Source organism: Acinonyx jubatus, chromosome D3 (genome assembly GCF_027475565.1).
Source record: "Acinonyx jubatus isolate Ajub_Pintada_27869175 chromosome D3, VMU_Ajub_asm_v1.0, whole genome shotgun sequence".
Classification (NCBI taxonomy): domain Eukaryota; kingdom Metazoa; phylum Chordata; class Mammalia; order Carnivora; family Felidae; genus Acinonyx; species Acinonyx jubatus.
In genome coordinates this window covers 78,702,588-78,728,611 of record NC_069392.1, presented here as the reverse complement: position 1 = coordinate 78,728,611, position 26,024 = coordinate 78,702,588, and the positions used below count along the sequence as shown (strand labels likewise).

Here is a 26,024-nt window from a genome sequence, read left to right as displayed (position 1 = left end):
AGTTTTCACTCGGGTTTCTGATTGCAGGGAATCAAAATCCTCCTGTTAGCAAATATATGTCCATATGATCTTTTCTTTTTTAGAAATGTCATGATTTCTAGATTCTGAAGAAGAGATCTCATTAAATGAGTAAGACTCTTGACTTGTGGTGTCCCTGTGGGTATATAATTCAGGTCTCTCTTAAGATTAGCTCCTTTGTTAGTGAAACATGAAATCTGAGACCCTGAACAGAGTCCAGAATGGACCTTCCTTTCATTTTTACTCTCCAATATTAAATCACCGTTCCAGATTTACTATCCTAACAAGGTAGTCCAAGAAATAGTTTATTAAGGCCCGTTAAGCAGAGGAGCCAAATCAAAAGTGGGAGTAAGTTACCTAAGTACTACAATATGACAAAAACAAATTCGAAACTATAAAATCTCCTGTTTTGATTCCTTTAAATACCATGCCAGCATTCTGCTTTTATTATTTTTATCGCAGCAAAATTTGACACTTATTTTAGTAAATGGGCAAAGTAAAATCAAAGCGAGGCATCATCACATCAAAGCAATGATGTTGCTGAGTAAATTCTTGGAACCAAAAGAGAAACTTTGATGTGGTGTATGTTACATACCGTTAGAAGAGGCGTAGAGTGCTTTTAGGAAGTAGCCACAGATGTTTAATGTCACCAGCTGATTCCTTTCACAGTGCAAAACTTCAATGTTGTTGAAAATCATAGCATCAAGGTCACCAAGCTTATTGTCGCGCAGATCAAGCTGAGTGACGTGCTGGAGAAAGTCCACTTCGTCTGCTATTAGCTTCCTAATTATGTTCAGTCTTGAAGAGAAAGGCCACAAACAGAGACTCTAATTAACCGCAACGCTAGAAACAAATGGCCACACCCTGATACGGTGAGCTAAGGGGAAGGGATGCACGCCTCACTACGTTACAGTCTTCCATCATTTCTTACATCTCTGCATCTGGACTTCCTTAACTGGCTAGATTCTTTGGCTATTTTTAGCGACAACTCCAGGAAGGTCTTAATCTTGGCAATATATTCTGAAACACACTTTGGACCACTTAGGCTGGAAGAGAATCACACACATTGATTTTACCTTAATTCATTGCAAGAGGGAAAAAAAAATCCACTTAATCATTTATTTCCACAGAATTTGATTGAAAGAACACAAGAAACACAACCCAGACCAACCCATTAGGCACATTACAACTAGAGTGAATGTTTAAGGAAGGAGAAAGGATTCGTGAGCAGGGAGGTGAGCAGAATTTAAGGGAGAAGGCAGGAGGGGCGGGTGTGTGTGTGTGTGTGTGTGTGTGTGTGTGGAAATGAATGAGAGCCACATATGCACCAGAGATGAAAATGCAAACATCTGGATTTCTGGCTGGCTTAGACCGAGGACTGATTACCAAAACTATCTCCATCATTAAAATATTGCTTGAAAGAGCGAAGCACAGAAAATACTGACATTTGGCATCTAGGATTTGCTGAGAAATTAGAAAACAAAGGACGACAAATCTAGGACAGAGCAAGGCACAGGGGAAAACTAGCAGAACCTCCGCCAGGAGAACCAGCTAGCTGACGGACTGAGGTGGCCACAGATGAGATGCTCCCAAGAAGATACGGAAGTAGTAACGGGGACTGGGAATCAGTAGAATGAAGACACACTTAACTTCAAAAGGGAGAAAAAGAGACGGAAATCTCAATTCCTAGTCCGCTAGGCTACCCCCAACTCCTTTACCAACCAACAAACAAGAACCCTGCACTTCTCATAACAAAGTGCTGAAATAATGCACGTGGGCTACAACAGCATTAACAGGAGGGCTGGAGCTTAGGAAAAAGCTAAAGGCTCCTGGCTGTGAATTTTTGCCCTTTGAAAAAATAAAATAAAATGATGAAAATGGAATTATTACTAGCAATATCATAAAGTCACTGGAACACAAGGATGAGTGACAGACAGCAAAGAGCTGGGATTTGTCAATCTGTAAGCATAGCATATGGCCTCTTTAAGTGTCCCCAACAGGATTTGTTTTTTGCTTTTCTTTTTTTATTCCAGGTTGTAAGATTTAAAAACTGGCCTCAACCCAGCAATTTGCCTATTTCCAAATGCTCAGGAGATTACTAGACTATGTACACAGAATTTTTTAAAAAGTCTCATTTTGGATACAACAGACTGTAGGAGTTGAAAAAAAAGGTCCCATGTTCTTCCTAATTTACACTGTAAGTAACTTTCTTAATGTGGCATCACCATCTTCATTTGAAAGAGCTCCCTCCTGTAATTTCATGTATTAACACTAAAATAATTAAAGGGTTTATTTAATGAGGAGGCAAAAGAAAATCTATAACGAGAGGGAAATGTTCAGTTAAAATTGCCAAGTCTTACCAGGATTCAAATATCAAAAGTTTCCAGGCTCACACAATAATATAATTATTTAGGATGAACTTTCAAAGAGGCAAAATGTGATTAAAATTTCCTTTCAATAATCCCCTCAGCTAACACAGCCATTTTATTTATTTCATAAACATTCACTGAGATTTACTTTGTGTAGATAGGTAGTGTGAAACAGCATCATATTCTAGTTCCTGTTTGCTGCTCATTACATAGGACCTTGAACAAGTCACTTTATAATTCTGGTTAAGCCTAATTCTAATCTGTAAAATGGGGATTGCACCTTACTTGTCCTACGAGGCAGCTGAGAAAGTCAAATGAATGTATGTGCCCATAGATTGCAAACAGTGAAAGGTATGGTGGTGATTAGCATGGTGACCTATGGCTTGGGTCACTACGAGATGAATGAAACAAGGTGTCTGTCAAGAGATTTAGTACTTGAGCGAGGAAAATCATATGCTTTAAAATACAAAGACTATAAGTATGTGACGAGTGCCATAACCGACGCATGAAACACACAGAATGGTCAGAAAAGATGCAACCCAGGATGAAGCACCTCATCCGAATGGCAAGGGGAGGCAGAATTTCACAGATGTGAGTGGGCAAAGAAAGCAGTGCACGAGTTAGGGCAGAATGGCCTCTGGACTGAAGAGAAGAGCGCGGGAGAGCAGGGCATTCGAGAGGCTGCAAGGTCGGGTTAGTCAATTAAAGTACCAACCAAGTGCTAACACTGGCTAACAAGGATGAAGCACAGCAGTGCTGCTTGGTTATCTGTGGTGAAGGAGCTCTGTTCTAGACACTTTATTTCAAGTTCATTTATTTTGAGAGAGAGAATGCGGGCAAGAGTGAGCAGGGGAGGGGCAGAGAGAGGCCTGGAGGAAAGCAGTTACCTAGGCACAACCGTTCAACATTTAGAGGGTCCCGTGTCTGCCTCCGGTATTTAAACATCCTGTAACCGATCTCATCTAAAAAGATCCAATGAGAACTAGAAATCTAGGTGGCTCAATTTAAAAGGGCTTAAATTCTTTAAGACCGAAAGTTTTCTAAGTCTAAGTGACTCAGAGACAAATAATGTTGACAATTTAGAAAGAAAGTTAACAAGACAAAGTGTTCAGTGTCTCCTCCTGTCACATTCGAGAAAGTTCTCAACTTCAGATCCAGGATTACCATTTGTCCTCCTTCAATGAAGAACCGGTTCGCAAACTGCTAACCAACACTTCCCCAGGTGCAACATGCTTGATTTCTTTAGTCTGAGGAAAGGGAAAAGGAAGCCATTCTTTGAGGGACTGAAGAAACGGTTTCCAAGGTCAGACCGTATGAAGGAAGAAAAGGACCAAAGATGATGCTTCTTTACACTGACAAAAATCGACAGGTCTGAGTGAGGGCCTAGGGTTATCAACACAGAGGAAAGTGGGGAGTAAGGTGAGGAAAGAAACACCCTTGACAAACGAGGAGTCGGGAAGACACCAAGAATGATAGCTGAGTTCCATGGGGAGGAAGGCGTCCTCAATCAGGTAAGATAACAACACATAAGACATTGGGAGTAGGAGGCATTTAACTCAATTCCTTCCCAAACCCTACGATTTAGCTTCTGTTACTAACTATAATTTAGAGATGAGAACACAGCTGCCCAGAGAGATTAAGTATCTTGCCCAAGATCTATCACGATGACTATGTGGTCATTGACCTCTGGACAATGGGGGGATTAATTTGGCTGAAAAAAGTATCAAATTGGGCAAATTAGTATGAGACCTCTAAGCCTGATATGCTGCTTTACAGGAACTCAGTCCCATGACAGGCTTTTGTTTTCCTTAAGAAAGAGAAATTTAGAATAGATCCCTCCTTGTATACCGGTCCTTTGTATATTAGACACTAAAACTGATCCTCACGTACTAAAGGACGATTGAATCTTTAATGTGGCAAGGACCGTGCTGGTGGGTTTTGGTTGGAGTTGTGCACGATCAGGATTCAAAATGCAGGTTCCTTGCTCTTGCAAGGGGTGAGAGTGGAGGTTCTAGTCAAACTTGGGCCTAACGAGGGATTATGAGTTTTATATTTTTGTAAAGAACAATAAACTAAGGGCTGAGCCACCTGGACAAAAAAATGGGAAATTAAAATAAATAAGTTAAACAAATTAATTTAATGAATACATTATATTACATTAGGGAAGTCAAGGAAGGAAAAAAAAAATAAGGAGATGCTCAATGGTATTAGCTGTCTCTCGCCACAGAAAAGGAGGACAAAGAGAAAAAACATCCACTTTGCTCTCCATGACAGGGTCTTCATTCACCAGAAACTGCAACCAACCAACCAGCTTGCTTGAGAATGTCACCCCAACAGCTCTGACCCACTCCCAGATCTAAGCCAACTACTTATAAATAGGATAGATTTCTTCAAATTAGTTACCTCAGATCCACATGTTTAATGTGAGGCATTCTTCTTAAAGCCTGTAGCCGCAGGGTTTCCATACAGTTTCCAGACATACAAAGTTTATCCACAGCAGTCAATTTCTCCAAAACCTCTGGAATGTCAGTGAATTCATTAAAAGAAAGACCAAGATAACTGAGCTGGTGCATGTTCTCCAACTCAGGAGGAAGGGCCTGGAGAAAGTTTCCATCCAACAAAAATGTCTGTAGGCTGTTAAAGAAAACAGAATAAGGAAGAGAACGTGTAAATTTTACATGTTTATTATCAACATACCAGTTCCACAGGTATAGATCATATTATTAGAAAAAGAAAATGAACTAGATCTTTTGCAAAATGCATAAGGGCAGCGCCTGAGGCAGTAATATACCAGACAGAAAAGATCAGAGAGAAGTATCTTAATCTTCTTTGAAAACCAAAATATGACCAATCTCCCTAACTTGGACAGGCACAAATAGGAACAACGTGAGCTACATGCAGTGCGAATCAGCCCAAATACCCATCTTTCGTTGTTATTTTAAATTCTTAGAACTCAACAGAAGTCAGAAAAAGAGAAAGTAAGCCCTTGTCCCATGAGTAGGCACACTCATCTGTGGGGCTCTTCAGTTCTAAACAAGGATATTTTAATATTTTACGACTCTAAAGAGTGTAAAAGCTAAGACATGAACTCTGCCCAACACCTTGCTCTCTGGATTTGGGGTCAAGACTTACACGCCCAACATAGCTGGTTGGCTAATCTCACGTGCTGCAGCTCGATGCAGCTTCCCGGGGGTTTCCGAGGGATACAGTGTGGTGGGGCTTAAAGGACGCACTTGTGTAGGGGCGCCTGGGTGGCTCGGTCAGTTGAGCGTCCGACTTCAGCTCAGGTCATGATCTCGTGGTTCATGAGTTCAAGCCCCACAACAGGCTCTGTGCTGACAGCTCAGAGCTGGAGCCTGCTTCGGATTCTGTGTCTCCCTCTCTCTCTGCCCCTCCCCTGCTCTTGCTCTGTCTCTCTCTCAAAAATAAAGATTAAAAAAGAAAAAAGAAGTACACACTTGTGCATAACTCGGACGGCTGCTGGGACTGCTCGAAGGGCGTTGCAGGACACATTCAACTCAGTCAGGGTTGGAATACTGCAGACAGCTAATGGGAATTCCCCTAAGTGATTATTGGAAAGGTTAAGACTCTTCAACTTGGTGAACCTATCACAACGAAACAAAAGGAAAGAAAAGACAAATGTCACAGATGCATAACGTCACATAATTTTAGCACAGGTCATCTAATCCAATTCAACGGAGGAGGAAACATGCCCTCAGAGGTCAAGTGCACAGCAGAGCTGAGTGTACCTCTTCAGACTCTAAGGCCAGTGTTCCACCTAAAATATATACATTATATTGAAAAGCAAATTTGGGGCGCCTGGGTGGCTCAGGTGGTTAAGGGTCTGACTTTGGCTCAGGTCATGATCTCGCGGTTGGTGGGTTCGAGCCCCACGTCGGGCTCTGTGCTGACAGCTAAGGAGCCTGCAGCCTGCTTCCGATTCTGTGTCTCCCTCTCTCTCTGCCCCTCCCCTGCTTGTGCTCCGTCTCTCTGAAAAATAAATAAACATTAAAACAAAACCCAAAATAAAAACAAACTCGTCAGTCTAGAATGACACTGAACGCGTGAAGAGGTGAGTTCTGCTGGAGTAAGTTTTCTAGCTCTTCCTGGGCCAGCTTCATTAACACACCAGTAAGTGATGATGGAGAGAGGGAAGGGACTTGCAGTCTTGCCGTTCTTAAGTTGTGTTATCCCACACAAGCAAAAAACCTTTCCATTTCACTTCTCCCCAAATACACACCTGCAATAAAAAATTAATGTATCGAAACTACACACTCTCTCGGGAAACCTAGTTCCAAAGTTCCCAATTTAAGGACCAATTACCATTCTTCAATTTCAGGCCAACACTGGATACTGCTAACCACACACCCCTTCCTGAAAAGCCCTTCTCATTTCACTTGCAGGACATTTTCCTCACCCGGTCTCTTCCAACACTCTCCAAATCCTTCCTCCTGGGTTGCCTTCTTTCTTCTTCTTCATCTCCTCTTCCCCACCCCAAGGGTAAATAGTGCTCACAGAGCTGTTGTCAGTTTCTTCCCTCTCTCTACCTTGCCCTCCTCAGAAATCATTTCACTGCTCTGGGAGGAGCTCTCTCTAACCCACCACAGCCATCTCCTGTCTCCTGAGCTACCCTGCCACATCTCAACTGCCTGTCTGTCTCCCAGACCAGCACTTGTCCTATTCCATTTTTGTGAATGGCTCTTTCATTTTCTCAATTGTCCAAGCAATTAAAGAACTCATCTTTAAGTTTTAACTTGTCCGTGTTTGAAACCTGTTGGCCCACTGCCAACCTCTCCATTTTTTTATTTGAGATGAGAATCAGATTAGTTATTGCAATTATGCCGATTACTCATAAAACCACCCAAGACTAAATATGGGGCAGCACGTACAATGCCTAGAACAGACACACACATCTTAAAAATAAATCCCATTCAATCCAATCAGCATTTTAAGGAAATTGTCATGTGACTTATCTGCTGAATTCTATGATCAAAAATACTAAGCTTTGTCTTAGGTAGCAACACAAAGTTTATTCTAAACAGAAAAGTGACCCAGGGCCTCTTTGACAGATTAAAAGTGTTACGTTGATTTTTCTTTTATAATAGCTGTTTCCTTAAACGGCAGAGTATAGACCTAACAGTATGTCAATTAAAAAAAAAAACAAAAAACTTATCCTCTATTCTGATTAAATTATCCATGATCTATGCTCTACAAGCTAGAATCACAGGTTCTATTGTTCTTAGTTCAGAGGTTCTCAATGGCTGGAGGACCCTGGAAGAGGGCCCTGAGACCCTTTCAAGAGATCACCAAGGTCAGAAGTACCTTATAACGACACTAAGACGCTACTTGTCTTTTGCCATTCTCCTTTTCCAGTGGAGATTTCCAGACGGTACAGGTCTTTGTGATAGCGCACCTGACTGGATGCAGAAACAGGAGAATCCAACGATCTTCTGTTAAGCTAGACATTAAAATATTCACAGCAATATAACACAATGACACTCTTCTACCTTTTTTCCCCTAAAATAGTTACTTTTCATAAAAAAACACGTATGTTAACAAGAATGGGGTTATTATTTTTCTAAAGAAGATATGTTATTTCTCAGTTTAAGTTTGTAATGTTGTAAATATCAATAGATTTAATCCACATAAATAAAAGCTCTTCAATTTTTGAGAGGGTAAAGGAGTCTTAAAATATGGTTGCCAGATAAAATACAGAACGCCCAGTTAAATAAGAACTTCAGATCAGTAAGTGTTTAGTGTCACGTATGCCCCAAATATTTCACAGGGCACACTTATAATAAAAAAAAAAAATTGTTGTTGTTGTTTTTCTGAAATTCAAATTTAACTGGGGTGCCTTTTTTTTTTCCCTTCTAAATCTGCCAACTCTATCCTGAAATAGATGAAAGTGCTGTTCTAGTCCAAACAAAAACAGTATCCTACTTTCTAGATATGATTCCTCATTTGGTAGAACTGGCCACAGTTTAAAAATACACATGCAATTAAACTGAACCTAAAAAAAAAAAAAGTCCCTCTAGGAAGGAAAAAGACCCACTAGACATTATCCAACACAATGGAGTACAAAGGCTTTTCAGAAAGTAGGGATGAAGTGATTACAGTTCCAGTACTTATGACTTAGAAAAGTATTAGTCAATAACATGGGGGGAAGGGTGGGGAGGTATATTCATCTTTACAAACAAATTTACTAGAACCACAGCACTTCTGACAACAAAGGAAAGCAGCAGTGAGTTGAATGAGTACAAGGCAGTTGACAAGCTTAAATGGAAAAAGAGAGAAACAAAAATAAAAAACTCCTAACAAGTACCCTCCATCGTCTTAGGTATATATATTTGCATTTCAAAATTGGTGCCAGCTCTAACTACAAAGTGCAATTCTTCTTTGCATCAATTCAATGATAAAAACTACCAGACCTCATGATAAAGAGAACCGCCCTCGGTCTCGGGGACCAAGCGCGCACCCCCTCTCCCCCAGCCCCAGAACAAGGAGTCTCCACATCCAATAAAACAGCAATAGTAATAGGTAACCACTGAGCACCTGAAATGGCTGGTCCCAGTGGAGATGTTCTCCAAGTATAAATACACTGAAAAGAACATAAACTAGTTAATAATTTTTAGAACAGATAGTAATTTTGAAATACTAGATTAGATAACATTATTAAAATTAATTTCAGGGAGCCTAGGTGGCTCAGACAGTTAAGCTTCCGACTTCAGCTCAGGTCATGATCTCATGATTCACGAGTTCGAGCCCCGCGTCAGCCTCTGTGCTGACAGCTCAGAATGTGTGGAATCCCAAGGGGTCTGAGGATTCTAAACTTGAATCTACGTTTGCAAGTCTGTTAAGGTAGGAGGAGAGAGCATATTTTATTTAACAGTTTATTAGCTTGATTATAATAAATATTTACATATATGGGATGGGCCTCTATTTATACTCTCGCCCTAGACCTGTACATTTTAAGCACCGATTCTGATTTCCAAATATCTTAAATTTCTTTCCTTCCTTCTTATCACATTCCCCACATCCCTCATACTACTTTGCTGCAGCCCATCCCCCAAATTCTTCCCAGAAAAGAACACAGTGTCCAGCAGACTTGTTTAGCAAACAAAGTGTGTATTGTTTCTGAGAACTCAAGTTCTTGACCCGAACACATTAAAATTCATTTGTTTTGGAAACTCTAACCCTTACTCTCCTTAGAGTTCCACTTTTTCCTTATAGATGTGGAAGGCAGTCAGATTACAGGCATCTGCCAATTCAAGAACCCCTTCAGAGAAAGATAAGAAGGCCCACCTAGAATTTACTTCTCTTAGGTCTTAAAACAGGGAAGAGACACCTAGAGGCAATGTTTAAGTTAAAAGAGAGAGAAATCAAAATGGGGAGTGGATGACCTTTCCTCCCTTCACCTTCATTCAAAGAGAATGTAGAAGAGGGATCAAGGTGACAGCATAGTGTTAGGGAAGAAAAGACTAGAAAATCTCTATGTCTCCTACAAAATAAGATTTTTAGCTCTGTTATCAATTGCCAAATGTGCACAGACCCAGATTTAAAAAAAAAAACAGGCTGGTTTTGGAAACATACATACTTGGCAAATACTTTAAATAATTTCATTTTAAAACTATTATCATTCTTAAACCTTAAAATTAAATCCTTAAAATGAAATTACATTATATCCATGCAGGTATACAGAATTTTCTCAAAGCTGTTCAATATAGGTATGCAGAGGAGAATCAGAACATCACAAATTTAAGATTAATAAAAATTGGGACGCCTGGGTGGCTCAGTTGGTTGAGCATCCATCCGACTCTTGGTTTCCGCTCAGGTCATGATCTCCTGATTCGTGAGTCTGAGCCCTGCATTGGGCTCTGTGTTGATAGCATGGAGCCTGCTCTGGATTTTCTCTCTCTCTCTCTCTCTCTCTCTGCCCCTCCCCTGCTTGCACTCTCACTCTCTCAAAATAAATAAAGATTTTTAAAAGATTAATAAAAATTACTTTAATAATGATTGTAAAAACTATAGTGTGGTTGGTTTAGCAGTTAATGGGGAATGATTTTTCTTGATATTTTAGAAACTAAAGGACAAGAAACTCCGTAGTTTGTTTTTTAAACACATCTGTTATATATATGTAACATGCACACACACACACACACAGTATATACACATACACAGTGCTGAGGCTACACAAAGTTACTTAGAGTGAATGTATCTTCTTCATGTCTCAGTTATCTAAAGTGAGACTAGAGGGGCCTCTGAGGTCATTTTCCCTCGTTTCCACACTGACAAAGAAAGTAGGCTCAGAGAAATCAGGTAAGTATCACATACAACCTGAATACACTGCCTTTCAACATCAGCGCTACTACTTTTCATCTCTCTGGTTCTTCTTTTATCACATCTTATTAGAGACTTTAATACAAATAGACATCAATTACTAATAATTCTAAGTCACAGGTCAAAGAGTGGTCTCAGACCAGAGTATGGAACACACTCCTTTTTCGGCCTCGCATCTCCCACTGAGGGTAGCATTGTCGGTAATGGAGGACATGGTTATTTTGAACACCATGTGCCGTTCCATTTAAACCAGTTCAGACACAGCCCAGGGCTCACAACTACCCAACAACCGCAAAGACTGACTTCACTCTGCAGAGCGAGCAATCTGCTTTATGGAAAGAGCTATAACTCATGTCCATCTGTTCTATAATAGAGCTCAAAGTAGGGGAAAAAAATCAAGTTAACATTTATCCTGACTCTAGTAAAGAGTAATTTTAGTTAATTCTTAAAGTTAGAGGTACAGGATCATAATATTACATTTAGCTAATGGCAATGGGCGTTGTGGGCTTTTAGAACTCAGGTCTTACTTCACCCAAAGTTCCAAGGTACACTTTTGTTTTTTAGTACTGAGTGTCACAGAAAAGTATAATCAACAAAATACACTTGATAATCTACACACGCGGAAAGCTTTAATTCTGTTCGCAGAGAAAAACTGAAGTCCCTTTCAAACACGTATCCTAAAGGCCATATAACAAAGTGCAAGAGGCACCCGGCTGGCTCAGTTGGAAGAGCGTGGGACTCTTGATCCCAGGGTGTTGCGTTCAAGCCCCATGGTGGGTGTAGAGATTACTAAAAATAAATAAATAAAACAAACTTAAAAAAAGGGTGGGGGCCTTGAAATGATGGAAGGTCACGCGTGGAAAGATGGTACAATGCAGCCGACACTATCACTGCTCTGCCAAACTGATGATATTTTTTTAAAACAAAATTTCTTTTTGCCATTTATTCATCTTTGAGAGAGAGAGAGAGAGACAGGGGAGGGGCAGGGGAGGAGGGGGCAGAGGGAGAAAGGGAGACACAGGATCCAAAGCAGGCTCCAGGCTCTGAGCTGTCAGCAAAGAGCCCAACGCGGGGCTCGAACTCACGAACTGCAAGATCACGACCGGAGCCTTCGAAGTCAGACGCTGAACCCACTGAGCCGCCCAGGTGCCCCGTGGTGATACTTCTTTCATTTGCATCTCCTTGTGCGTTTACATTATAAAACCAAAAGTGCAGTAACCAATGATCCTGTATCCAGACACAAAACGCGCTTTGCCATCAAGGGGGTTTAATATATTAATGTTCCTGATTTTTCCTTTCTGTCTTCCATTTCACACAGTAACTAACCAACAGCACAACGGGACAGCACCTGTCGTGACACTGCTCCCGAGGGAACTGTGGTGGCTGCCCGCCTCGCCTCCATCTTCATCCAGACAGCAGCATGATGCGTTAGTCTACACTGAGCCTGAAGTGATTTTTTTCCTCAGTCACCAACATTTCCAGATACATAATCTTCCAAGCTGCTCCCTCAAACAAATGATTTCTCTCCACCAAAGGGAAGGGTGCTTAGTTTCAACTGAAAGGTTAAAAAGTACCACAACCACTTCCCTTCCCTTTGTTAGATAGATACGTAGGCCTTGAAAACAGATTGACCACAGCTCTGTAAGCTTATTTCATTTTGGCTTCTGAAAAGCTACCAGGGAGCAAGCGCTCCTTACAAATTAAGTGGAGCCACGTTTTCCAAGGGCAGGAAGGAAAAAGCAAGTGTTGCACGATATCTAAGTTGAGAACAATAAACAAATACGAACGCTGCCAATTTTTACATCCCTCCCCCTCCTGAAACAGCATGATGCCTATTTGGAGGCATAATAATTAGCTTTAGATCCATCTAAATCTTAGTGATTTTCTTCTCAGGAACTAAGGATATATTGGGAAATTTTGACCATAAGATAAAATCACAGTACAGAGGAAGTACTCCTGTTTTAAAACATATTCCAACTGTGCTTAACTAGGAGGCACACACTGCACTCATGAAGAGGAAACCATACTTGTTTCGCTCAATGATTCTAACAGAGAAAAATCAATATTATTTTCTAGAGTTATTATTCACTACAAGTGGGTCAATTAGAAAAAAGGTTCCCTGGTGACTGGATTTCCGTTTCATGGTAACAGTCCATGTTTAGCTTGTTTTTTCTCCCTGTGGGGGAACATGCTAATACACTTTGGAAATGATTAGGCTCCGATATTAAGTAATGAAGGACACGCTTGAGAGCTGGAGTCGTGAGCCTCGCCCTGGGCTTGTCTCCTGCTTTCCATTAATTATGGAAAGTAGGCTCCCTAATGGCTCGGAGTACGGGACCTGGGGGGGGGGGGGGGTTGCCAGTCCCTCTCAGCGCTCTGGAATACTCACTAGATGAGCTTGTAAGATGGTTGCTTTTATTTGATTACCAAAATAACACATGGTCATTTTAACAAGTCGAACTAGAGAAGCATACAAAAGAACACACTGGCAGTCTCTCCTACTTCCTTCCAAATCCCATGCCCCGTAGATAACCAGGGTCAAGTTTGGTACACACGCTTCCAAAGCCTTTCCTCCTCATAAAACACATACATGAATAGGAAGTAACCTCCCTCCCTATTTTTTGAATGGGATAACACCACACGCATTTTTTCCGGGACTTGTTTTCTCATCTATACAAATCATCTTTTTGAGACAGTCAAGTCTCACTCTTTTGACAGAGTAGGAGTGCTCCAGTTTTTGTTTCTTTGTTTTTGTTTTGCCGTTAGGAAAAATTCAGCATTTCCATTTGTGCTTCAGTGCCTTCATTTTGCAGTATTTATGGGTGCTCAATGACTTATCCAAAATTCTGAAATCCAACAGGCTCTGAAAATTCAAAAATCGTTCTCGGATTCACATGGTGACAAAAGCCGACCTGCGTGAATATTCAGGCAGGAATGCGTTCTCTTTAGAAACGTCAAGGTGTCTGTTTCTGGAGTCCCAACCTGACTGGAGGTTTTGTATAATAAGTAATATATGTGCCACATTACCTTCAATGATCTGAAACTCCCTGAAATCCGAAACACAAATGGCCTCAAGAGTTTGGGGTAAGGGGTCCGGGAGTAGGTAACATCTAGATTGTGATAGGTACTGGAAAATGACCAGACGGCTGAAGAAACGCATACCCCCAACCCACCGCGTGGGAGAGGGCTCCCCTCCATGCTGCCTCCGCTAGCGTTTAACGTTAGCACCCTCTCCTGTTGCTAACCTGAGGGGCAAACAGGGGTGTCAGGCCCCTCCAACTTGTATTTCTCAAAGGAGTTTATCTTTCTGTGAGGTTCATCTGCTTTGAAATACGCTTTCACATCCTTTGCCCGTTTTTCCGTTGGGTCACTAGTCTTTAACTTGTCAGTTTGCAGGGGGTCCCTGAGTACTAACTGCCACGCAGAGTGTCATGTTCGTCACACGACACTCCCAGCCTCCTGTTTCATTTCCCCCCACTCCGTTGATGATGACGTGAGCCATTCACTAATTTTCAGTTTTTATTTGCTCAAACTTGGCCAACTTTTCCTTGATGGAGTCCTTGCTTGAGAAGGTCCTCTTACCCCACCCCAAAGTGGTATAAAAGTTCTCCGATATTTCCCAATTTTATGTTGTACATTTAGATCTTTACCTCACCTTACATTTATTTTTACATGTAATGTTTCGTAGGGGGTCTAACATTTTTTTTGTCCAGTAGCTAAGTATGCCAATATCATTTACTAAATAAATCACCCTCTTCAATATTCATTCAACTTAAATAAATTTCAAAGTGAACAAAAAGAGAAAGCCTATTCCTGTTCAAACAAAATAGCCAAAGAGAAAAGCTTAGGTAAAAACAAGTTACATTTACTTTTTGTATCTCCTTCTTTTCTCCCAAGAGAATTTATAAAATCAAATGCCTGCTTTGTTGTTCTTCTTAAGAGCCCACCTTGTAGTCTGGAATGCATAAAATGCTTCAATTAAACAGTTCATTTGACAGAGTAACTTTTCTCTTTTCTCTATAGAAGGACAAATCTTGGAAAGAATATCAAAGTACTTTTAACAAAAATGTGTACTGAATGCACTTTCTCTCAAGAAGCATTAGTTAAGGCAGAGAGTGCGAGAGACGTCAGTCAGCAACTTCTTAATTTATCTTCCATGGACTTTAAATTCCGACTCCTTTAGAGCAGAACTTTACTGTTGATGAACTTCGTCCTACAGCCATGTTTTAATACTTTTGCCCTAATCCAGGTACGACATAGGGCAACCAGTGCTGTCCTATTTATGCAAGAAAGCAAAACAATTTGCAAAAGACTTCAAAGGCTCCCTTTCCTGGATACAGAAGGAAAGAAAGAATATCTTTTGCCCCATGTTCCTCTCGGATTTGTCTGTGGCTGCAGTAGCATGAGAAACATTTGAGTCACTGGGCCTGCTTCAGAAGTGCTGGGAACACCTCCTCTTCAGAAAGCATGACTCAGCTCATTTGAGCCCTCACACCCGCAAACTCTTCTGCCCTGGAATTGAACTCTCACTGGTGACTTCTCCGCTTCTTAGTGCAGGGACTTTTCCTGTTGTCCCTATCGAGTCACTGGACTCAGACCCAGTGAGTACCTGCCAGACTCTCCTGGGAGGTTCAGCACACTTACAAATGTACAAATGCTAATGTGCACACAACCAGCTTCTTAACACTTGAGCCAAAATAAACAGAAACCATCCCATCTTAATCCTAATCACCATAAATGACTCTCAGTTCAAGCTAAACAGGCTTGTCACCTTTTCATGTGATCAGAAAACAAACACATGCATATCCTGGATAAAAATGAAAATTTACAGCCACAAAAGTATTTGGGCAAAATTTTCTTAAGAATTGCCACAGAATAAGTATACTAAAGCTACAACTCACAGACATAGTTTTTCCAAAACAATAATCGAGGAAATAGCACTCTGTGTTGGCAACAATTACATTGAACATATTGCTATCATGGCAAATTAAAGCATTCCCTAAAGAGAGACATTGCTATTTTAATCCTCCTTTAAAATAATTTGGGGTGCCTGAGTGGCTCAGTCAGTTAAGCGTCCTACTTCAGCTCAGGTCATGATCTCATGGTTCGCGGGTTCGAGCCCTGTGTTGGGCTCTGTGCTGACAGCTCAGAGCCTGGAGCCCACTTCGGATTCTGCGTCTCCCTCTTGCTCTCTCTGTCCTTACCCAGCTTCCCCCCCTCCCCCCAAAAATCAACAAACATTAAAATAATTATAAAATAATTCATACAGGAGGCACTTATTGGTTACTTACTTCGTGCCAGACCTAGGCCAAGTTAACCTACGTAGTCAACAAGACAGAGCTCCTACCCACAGGCAGGGTGGGGGAGACGTGCAAGTGAAGGTTCCCATGAGTCAAGTACATTATCTAGGAAACCACTCCAAATCACAGGACAGTAATCATGCGGAAATAGCAGTCACTAGATCTACAGTAATCTATAGTAACCCTACACTAACTAAATTCTTGAAAACTGAGTCACAAGCAGCATAAGTCTGTCACTTTCTGTTTCTCTCATAAACTGGCGATATAATCACCGAAAACACAAACAAGAGGTAAGTTATTATGTTACAGTTAAACACACCTTTCCTATGAAATAATTTCTTTATTCAATTTATCCGTGACAACATTTTGTTCATTTTCTTACTAACAGATCTGCCCACAGCCAATTCAACTGCAACATTATTCAAGAGATGTTTAATATTAAGTACTATCAAGTAGGACAAAGAACAAAAAATGTAAAACTATTTCTGCAAAAAGCAGAAAACATCGCTATTTCCACTTCTCAGAAGAAAGACAAAGAGAAGATCTACACAGTATACTTGGATAAAATCCCAGCTGAGTCATACAAGATACATAAAAATGAAAACCAGATAGCATCTCTATCAAAGATATCAGATTATCAAAGGAGAAAGTAAACATAAGCTAAGGTCATGAGAAACTTAAGCTCACATCACAAGTAAACCAAGCATATCTGGTAGGTAACAGAAAAAAATCCATCACCCAAAAGTTTAAAGGTACAGGCAAAGTCTGAAGCATCCATTGACTAAACGTTGTCTGAGTTCTTATTATGCACAAAGGTGTGTGAAGCATACAAATGTGAATCACACGTGGTTTTCACCCTCCAGGAACTTATGAATAGTTTGGGAGCAAAGCTGCTATAATACAAAGCATAAAATGAAAACTTACTGGGGCGAAAAATCCCGAGTATCTACAGAAAAGAAAACTCACTTTTATCAAAGGGACACAAGAGTTCAATGGGGAGATGGGGACTGGAAGAGAAGACATTCAAAGAGAACAGGGTAGCAGGACAGTATCTCAAATGTCGCATGCATTGTTAAAGATGCAGTTGTCCTGGCTCTCTCTTATCACCAGAGGTCCTGACCCTGCAGGGATGGCATGAAAACCAGGCATCTCTGTTTTCTGTAAATACCCCATGTGATTCTGATGTAAGCATTTCGTAAATCATATTTTGAGAAACACTGATTTGGAGGGCAAAAACTAAAGGGTAGGCTTGGGAAACATGAAGCCAATGACAGCGTTAAACAGAAAGAATGGCTCGTAGAGGGTGCTTAAAGACTAAGCACAGAGCACCCCTCACGTTCCAGATGAAGACACTGCTATTTACCTATGAAAAAAATTTGAATAAAGGAGTGAAACAGTCTATGCTAGGATGCATGGATTTGTCTATCATGTAAATCAGATATCCTCTGCTTCCCTTGTGCTTCCCCCGTGTGCACACACACACACACACACACACACACCCTCTGCACACCATCCTACCTCTCTACGTGGGGTGAAAAAAAGGCCGCATTCTGACAGACATCTTACAATCGGAAAAAAGAAAACTATTTGGAAAGTCAGACTTTCCCCGGGGTTCTCTTGTTAATTATACGTCCCAAAGACATCGGCAGAGAGGGATGGGTGTGCCCTCCTTTAGAGAAGCCACTGTGAAATATCCTGCCAGCTCTGGCACCAGCATCCTAACCCACCCGTGGGAAATGACAGCAGGCGTGCGACTCCTCCCATCCACGGCTCTGTTACCATGGAGAGCACGGTGAGTGACATCAAAATTACAGGCACTCTTAGGAATAACAGCAACTCTCATGGGTCTTTCCTCTTCAAAAGTGACACAAGTGCGTGGTCAGAAGGGGCTCCAGAGTGAGCTGGAGAGAGTCGTGTGTGACCTGAGGCAGAGAAGGGAGGGAGAACGAGGGGCATGATTGGTTTCCTTCGGTGTTCTCCCACTGGCAACCGAAGGTTTTTTTGTTTTTTGTTTTTCCAGAAGTCATCAGTAAGGACAGTAATCATGCTCCCAAGGCGAACACTTCATCATTAAAAACCACAAAATAAGCATCGGTTGGCTTCTCCCTGCACGCTTATCATCATCCTAAGAGCTCTGCAGAGTGAAAAGTTGGTTTCCACTCGGGATAGCAAATACTACAAATATTGTGTTTAATATTAACCGCTTGCCTTGAGTTACAGCTTGCAGAGCAGAGCAAGGAGCTGACTAGAACAGAAGAATGGAATTGGCCAGAATACAATAGCCTCACTGGAATCAAGCCAAGGCTTCTGAAGATCCCTTCTTTCTTTTTATTTAAATGGGGGGAAAAAAAAGTTAAACATCTTAAAGGATCCCAAGAAGTCAATAGGGGCAACTGTAATTTAATACAGTCTGGCTGATAAAGAAATCTTTTGTTTCTTTCTGAGCTCCCTCTTCTACGTGCGCCACGTGAGGGAAGAAGAAAATCAGCTATTATTTTCAGAAATGAGGTTGGGAGCCCACACCGAGGGGAAGACCAAAGGCTACGCGGTATCAGTGCCCCAACCACCAAGTACAGGCTTCCCTTTGACGGGGAAGGAAAACGGGAGTCGTGTGAGATGGAAAGCTTCCCAAGAGGATCAAAATTCCATCTGTAAAGCAAAGCTGTGTACTCAAGGCACTTCCAGTGCTGGGAAGGGCATTCCACACAGTCTATGACATTCCTCACACCTCTGGCAAACCTCGCCACACCCCTGTAGTGGAAATCCTTCCCGAAGGTCCTCATCCCAGAGCCGCATAGGTGCTAAGCGTTCTCTAATACACATCAGCCACCCCCTTTCTCCAGCACTTAGCTCGTTTGCTTGTAGTATATTTTGTATGACGGCACATCTTCAAAGAAGCTGCAATCGGGCTAAGGACTGCAGCTCCGGGTCTGGCAAATGGGCTACCAAAGGATTTTAGCACACCACTCCTGGTTCTGCTGTGAGTGAGTGAGTCATCACTACTCCCACAGAAAGTGAGTTTTCAGAAATTACTGATAAAAACAACATATTAAAATCTCTCTTTCTTTAAACACCTGGAAATGTGAACTTCTGGTGTGGGTACGTAATTAAAAATGAGTAACTTTGTAGCTCTGGAATGCCAAGATCCCCAAAAGAACAGAGTAGGAAGTAAGGTCATTTGTCTTCCCCTCCGTGGGGATTGAAAATGTAGAAAATTGAGCTTTCCAAGAAGAAAGGTGCTTGATAAATTCCAGGCATAATTATGAGTTTTTCAACGCTCATTTCTTCATAACTTTCATTCTACTCCGCCCACACACTTGTATACCCAACTCAACTTCATTCCTTCTCCCCACGGTTGTCCCAGTTGGAAAGCCGCTGCTCGTTCTTGTCCCTCTTATTACACTTTTCAGCTAAAACACCGTTCACATCTAAACAGAGATTAAACCACTTCTTTCCTCCAAGTCTTTAACTCACTCTCTCCTTGACCCAAAGGTAATTATAATCTTTACCTTAAGTTGCATTATACTGATTTTATAACACAGCCTATGGGACACAATTACACGCTTACTCCTAAATTCCTTGAAATTGATCTCTAGGTGCTATATGGTGTACCGTGATAGATCTACAACCATTCTAAATGATTACCCTCCCCTTCAAATAGTCACCCAAGCACTAAATACACCAAAAGGTGCCACTGTTCAAAGCATTTTTTTCAATGCTCTTTTCTGAAAGTTTTAAGATCATATTTCTCTGATTATCTTTGGTGGTTTGGTGGTGAGAGAACCCACAAATTCAACACATATTTATTAAGAGGCTTGTCATATGACATCATATATATATGACTTTATATATTATATCTCTGGCTAAATATGGGGGGACAGCAGAGAGGGAAGACAAAGATAAGGAAACTACCTCCATTCTCAAGGACTTTACATAGATGGCAATTTTTGAAGCTTTCAAATGTTTATTAGAAAAGGTATACTTGGTGAGTGCATTAAGTACAGAGAAAGCTAACAGTTCAGAAGAGGCAAAGGTCACGTGGAAAGGGGAAATAAAAGCTTCAAGAAACAAAACTCACTACAAATGTGCTTTGAAGGGAAGGAGGATTCACTGGGTTGAGCCTGGGTTTGGCAGCTGAAAAGCAGAGGGAGTGGCACATTCCTTGCAAGGTGAATGTGAAGTATGTTTAGAGAATGGTGAATAGACCCATAGATTTTTTTTCTTTCTTTTTTTTTTTTTTTTTTTAGGAAGTCCAATATCATACTGTCCATCTAAAATCTTATGTTTCCTGGGGCATCTAGGTGGCTCAGTCAGTTAAGTGTCCAACTTTGGCTCAGGTCATGATCACATGGTTTGTGGGTTCAAGTCCCACGTTGGGCTCTGCGCTGACAGCTCAGAGCCTGGAGCCTGCTTCGGATTCTGTGTCTCCCTCTCTCTCTGCCCCTCCCCCACTCATGCTCTGTCTCTCTCAAAAATGAATAAACGTTAAAAAAAGTTTTTAAATAAATAAAATCTTATGTTTCCTTTTCCAACTTCAAATCCCTTCTAAAGAATCTTTCTCTTTCTCTTCCTTTCTTTCTTTTGAGACAGGAAGTGAGCACAGGAGAAGGGCAGGGGGAGGAGAGAGAATCTCAAGCAGGCTCCGTGCCCAGCATGGAGCCCAATGTGGGGCTCGACCTCACAACCTTGAGATCATGACCTGAGCTGAAATCAAGAGTCAGATGTTTAAAATGAGTCATCCAGGTACCCCAAGAATCTCTTTCTTCGTAATCTTTCCTGAATCACCTCGCCAAGCAGGCTGTCCTCTCATCTTGCCTTCAACCGAAGAGAAACACTTTGCTTCTACAAGTTGCTACAAATACTTTTGCAAAGAAGTGGTGTATTCTTTTTTTTCTTTAATGTTTATTTTTGGGGGGGGGGGGGAAGGAGGGGGAGAGAGAGAGAGAGAGAGAGAGAGAGCACACAAATAGAGGAGGGCAGAGAGAGAGGGAGGCACAGAATGCGAAGCTGGCTCCAGGCTCTGAGGGGTCAGCACAGAGCCCAACACGGGGCTTGAACTCACAAACGGTGAGATCATGACCTGAGCTGAAGTCGGATGCTTAACCCTGGAAGTGGTGTATTCTTAACACAGAGTTCAATGAATACAGATAAGTCCCACCACCATTCGCTCACATATTCATTTGTTTACCAAGTATGTATTTAATGACCCACCTGGCAAAGGTCCTCCCTCTGAGGAAGAACAGATCCCTATTCTCTAGGAATTTGAAGCAAACAAGATAAATACAGAAAGCAGTTAAAAAGGTGACAGGCTGAAGTCAGCTCTTACAAAAGTCTCAGTAAAGTCACTCAGGCAAAACTTAAATGCAACAACAAATGTCTAGAAGCCGAAGCAAACTGCTATTCCTACGCATTGCCTCTTCATGAGAGCAGGCTGTCTATTAACTATTGCATAAAATATTGTGAAACCGAGCACAGTAACAAAACAGCAACAAAGTTCACTATCCAAAGAAGAATGTTTGGGGGGGGGGGAAATCAGTGGTAAATTTGAGAGGTTTTGTTTGTTCGTTTGCCTATTTCAGGGTCACATATGGTAAAAAGTATATTAATAAATTTGCAGACATGGGCACCTGGCTGGCTCAGTTGGTAGAGTACACACTGGGTGTAGAGATTTCTTAAAAATAAGATCTTAAAAAAATTTTTTGCAGACATACGTGGTTTACCAAGTATTTTGAAACCCCAACTTCCACTGAAATTAAAGTTAGTAATCCTCCTATAAAAAAACCAACTCCATTCCTAGAACTTGCTGGCCCTCTAGCCGTGTTAACTTTGTTTTTCTATACCAACTCACCTACAAACAGCAAGAGCTGGAAATCAGATTTACTTCCCTTATTTTTGAATGGAAGTGACAGATAACCACCAGCTATTAACACAATTGAAACATTAGAATCAATTTGTACTTATATGAGTAATTCTTTTATAATTTGTCTAATTTCCAACATGTAGAATGAAGCAGTTGAAGTGTGTGTTTTAATTACCAACAATACGTCAAATACTTACTAAAACACAGGCTTATCCAAAAAAGTGGTAGGCAGAACAAATTAGTAAATTAAAATGATCTAAGATGAAGACATTTAAGTCAACTGAAATGGCAAACTTTCCAAATACCATGGACAAAGCTACAGAAACATGCATACACAAGTTATTACTATCAAACTTTGCTTCTGAGTTTGCTCTCTACACGGCTCTTTGTAAACACTGCATTGGATATCAGCATAAAAGAACTCTCTATCACCCTTTACAAACTCTAGACTCTTCAGTGCAATATTACTACCCATTAAACTTTAACAAATGACCATTTTAAAAGAACTAAATTTGGCGCACCTCAGTGGCTCAGTTGGTTAAGCATCTGACTCTTCAGCCTCAGGTCATGATCTCCTGGTTCGTAAGTTCAAGCCCTGCATCAGGTTCTGTGCTGACAATAGGGAGCCTGCTTGGGATTCTCTGTCTCCTTTCTCTGCCCCTCCCCCACTCGTTTGTGTTTTCTCTCTCTCTCTCTCTGTTTCTCAAAAATAAATAAATAAATAAATAAATAAATAAATAACCAGCAAAAAAGTTGTCCTCTCCACTGACTTCACAAAGAAACTTATTGTATTTTAAAAAATTATCCATTGAGAGTAATAATAATGTTGGTAGTAATACCATCTGGGTCATCTAAATGGGGTTCTAGTTGATGTATGTGAAGTACTATCTATTAACAAAGTAGAGGTCAATAATGCATTATAATTAACAGTAACGTACATAATCAGGAAATAAACCATGAAACTACCAAAAATCACTCTGATTTTGCCTCTCCTCTGTATTTTGAAAACTAACTTGAAGAGTTCCAATGCCAATAAAGGAAAAACAAACAGTGGTAGTTCCAAGAACAATGTTTTCCCTCTGAAACTGCTGGCCTATGTGTGTACATCAGCAAGCCATCTTTCCAGATTTAGAATACTGCTGCAAATACCAACCTAAATGTTCTGTGAAAATAGCTCATTTGTTTCAGGCAAGAATTTCCAATAGGAAGAAAAATTAAGGGGGCATGTGGTTAAGAGAAAAAGTCTCAGAACTCTAACCTGTTATAAATGCATTGTACTTAAAGTAACTCCCTGGATATCTGCCCTAACTAAGTCTGAGAATCTAAAAATTCATTCCTTGAGACTTAGACAGAAATGTAATACGTTCCCCTCTGGTACCTCTCTCACATATCCACTGTGAAATATGAAATATCCACATATCTATAGCACAAATTTCCTAAACACACAAATAAAAATAAGCAACTACATATATGGCATATCTCAAATCTGCCATATTAACTGTATCAACATGGAACAGCTATATTAAAGCTTTCTGGAGAATAGATATAAGTTTTAAAAATACATGATTTCAATTCCTAGCACAAAGTATGTGTGTGTTGGTGCGTGCCTGTATATACCATACTTACAAATTTATTACTTTGAGAACTCTGCAGTAAAATATTTCTTGGACAATGGGGGTAGGGGACAAACGGTTCAGAGTAGTATGTGGTGGGGAAAAAATTGGTTTAAAGCCCATTTGTTTTCCAAAGGGCAACACAACAGCCGCTCACCAACTGCTCAGACGCCCCCTCACTCCATCTCCCCCAGGGCATAAAGCAACGGGAGGAAAACGGAAACCTTTGCTGCAGTGTGAAACTGGAAAACCTTCCGCTTTGACCAAAGTCAAGGCTTTATACTGCTCACTATAAAGTACGAGCTGATAATATGTACCTTCATATGTATTATTATTTTTTTAAATGCAAAGGAAAGAAGCTGGACATCACTATACACGACCCATTTGTACCAAGTACAAAAACAGGCAAAATTCATTTAGGCTGTTGAAAGCTTAGGGGCGCCTGGGTGGCTCAGTTGGTTGAATGTCCGACACCAGCCTAGGTCATGATCTCGCCATTCCCGAGCTCAAGCCCCGCGTCAGGTTCTGTGCTGATAGCTCAGAGCCTGGAGCCTGTTTCAGATTCTCTCTCTCCCTGTCTCTGCCCCTCCCTCACTCATGGTCTGTCTGTCTGTCTGTCTGTCTCTCTCCCCACCCCAAATAAACATTAAAAAAAATTTTTTTGGGGTACAAATACAGACACTCAGATCAATGGAACAGAATAGAGAACCCAGAAATGGACCCACAAACGTATGGCCAACTCATCTTTGACAAAGCAGGAAAGAATAGCCAATGGAATCAAGACAGTCTCTTCAGCAAGTGGTGCTGGGAAAACTGGACAGCGACACGCAGAAAAATGAACCTGGACCACTTTCTTACAGCATACACAAAAATAAACTCAAAATGGATGAAAGACCTCAATGTAAGACAGGAAGCCATCAAAATCCTTGAGGAGAAAGCAGGCAAAAACCACTTTGACCTTGGCCGCAGTAACTTCTTACTCAACACGTCTCCGGAGGCAAGGAAAACAAAAGCAAAAATGAACTACTGGGACCTCATCAAAATAAAAAGCTTCTGCACAGCAAAGGAAACAATCAGCAAAACTAAAAGGCAACCGACAGAATGGGAGAAGATATTTGCAAATGACATTTCAGATAAAGGGTTTGTATCCAAAGTCTGTAAAGAACTTATCAAACTCAACACCCAAAAAACAAATAATCCAGTGAAGAAATGGGCAAAAGACACGAATAGACATTTCTCCAAAGAAGACATCCTGGGGGCGCCTGGGTGGCTCAGTCGGTTAAGCATCCTACTTCGGCTCAGGTCATGATCTCACGGTCCGTGAGTTCGAGCCCCGTGTCGGGCTCTGTGCTGACAGCTCAGAGCCTGGAGCCCGTTTCAGATTCTGTGTCTCCCTTTCTCTCTGCCCCTCCCCTGTTCATGCTCTGTCTCTCTCTGTCTCAAAAATAAATAAACGTTAAAAAAAAAAATTAAAAAAAAAAAAAAAAAAAGAAGACATCCTGATGGCCAACAGACACATGAAAAAACCACTCATCATCAGGGAAATACAAATCAAAATCACAATGAGATACCACCTCACACCAGTCAGAATGGCTAATATAAACAACTCAGGCAACAACAGATGTTGGCGAGGATGCAGAGAAAGAGGATCTCTTTCGTACTGCTGGTGGGACTGCAAACTGGCACAGCCACTCTAGAAAATAGTACGGAGGCTCCTCAAAAAATTAAAAATAGAACTACCCTAGGACCCAGCAATTGCACTACTAGGTATTTATCCAAGGGATACAGGTATGCTGTTTCGAAGGGGCACATGTGCCCCCATGTTTATAGCTGCCCTATCAACAACAGCCAAAGTATGGAAAGAGCCCAAATGTCCATCGATGGATGAATGGATAAAGAAGATGTAGTGTGTGTGTATTAATATATGCATTAATATATATACACACACATTAATATATATACACATACACACAATGGAGTATTACTTGGCCATCAAAAAGAATGAAATGTTGCCATTTGCAACTATGTGGATGGAATAGAGGGTATTATGCTAAGTAAAATTAGTCAGAGAAAGACAAATATGACTTCCCTCATATGAGGACTTTAAGATACAAAACAGATGAACACAAGGGAAGGGAAGCAAAAATAACATAAAAACAGGAAGGGGGACAAAACCTGAGAGACTCTTAAACATGGAGAACAAACACAGGGTTACTGGAGGGGTTGTGGGAGGGGGGATGGGCTAAGTAGGCAAAGGGCATTAAGGAATCTACTCCTGGAATCATTGTTGCACTAGATGCTAAACTTACTTGGATGTAAATTTAAAAAAATAAATGAATACTTCAAAAAAATAAAAATAAAAATAAAATTTTTTAAAAGTCTAGACAGTGATTATCTTTAGGGTAATTAGAGGAGGGGCATAGGAGGGTTTCCCGGGTGCCAGGAATATTCTATTTCTGAATCTGTGTACTGGTTACATGGATGTGCTCGCTTCGTGAAAACGCACCAAAGCATACACTCACACTTG

The 26,024-nt window shown here is 40.9% G+C and overlaps 1 protein-coding gene across 1 annotated transcript in view; it reads right to left on the bottom strand.

The window, feature by feature from the left end:
• Nucleotides 1-26,024, bottom strand: part of PHLPP1 (PH domain and leucine rich repeat protein phosphatase 1) — a 211,600-nt gene that overhangs the window by 49,343 nt on the left and 136,233 nt on the right. The window contains exons 5-7 of the mRNA XM_027069127.2: nucleotides 5,846-5,992; nucleotides 4,791-5,021; nucleotides 614-816 (exon numbers count right to left, since the gene is read on the bottom strand). Coding sequence (XP_026924928.2) covers nucleotides 614-816; nucleotides 4,791-5,021; nucleotides 5,846-5,992 — 581 coding nt within the window. The remainder of the gene's footprint in view (nucleotides 1-613; nucleotides 817-4,790; nucleotides 5,022-5,845; nucleotides 5,993-26,024) is intronic.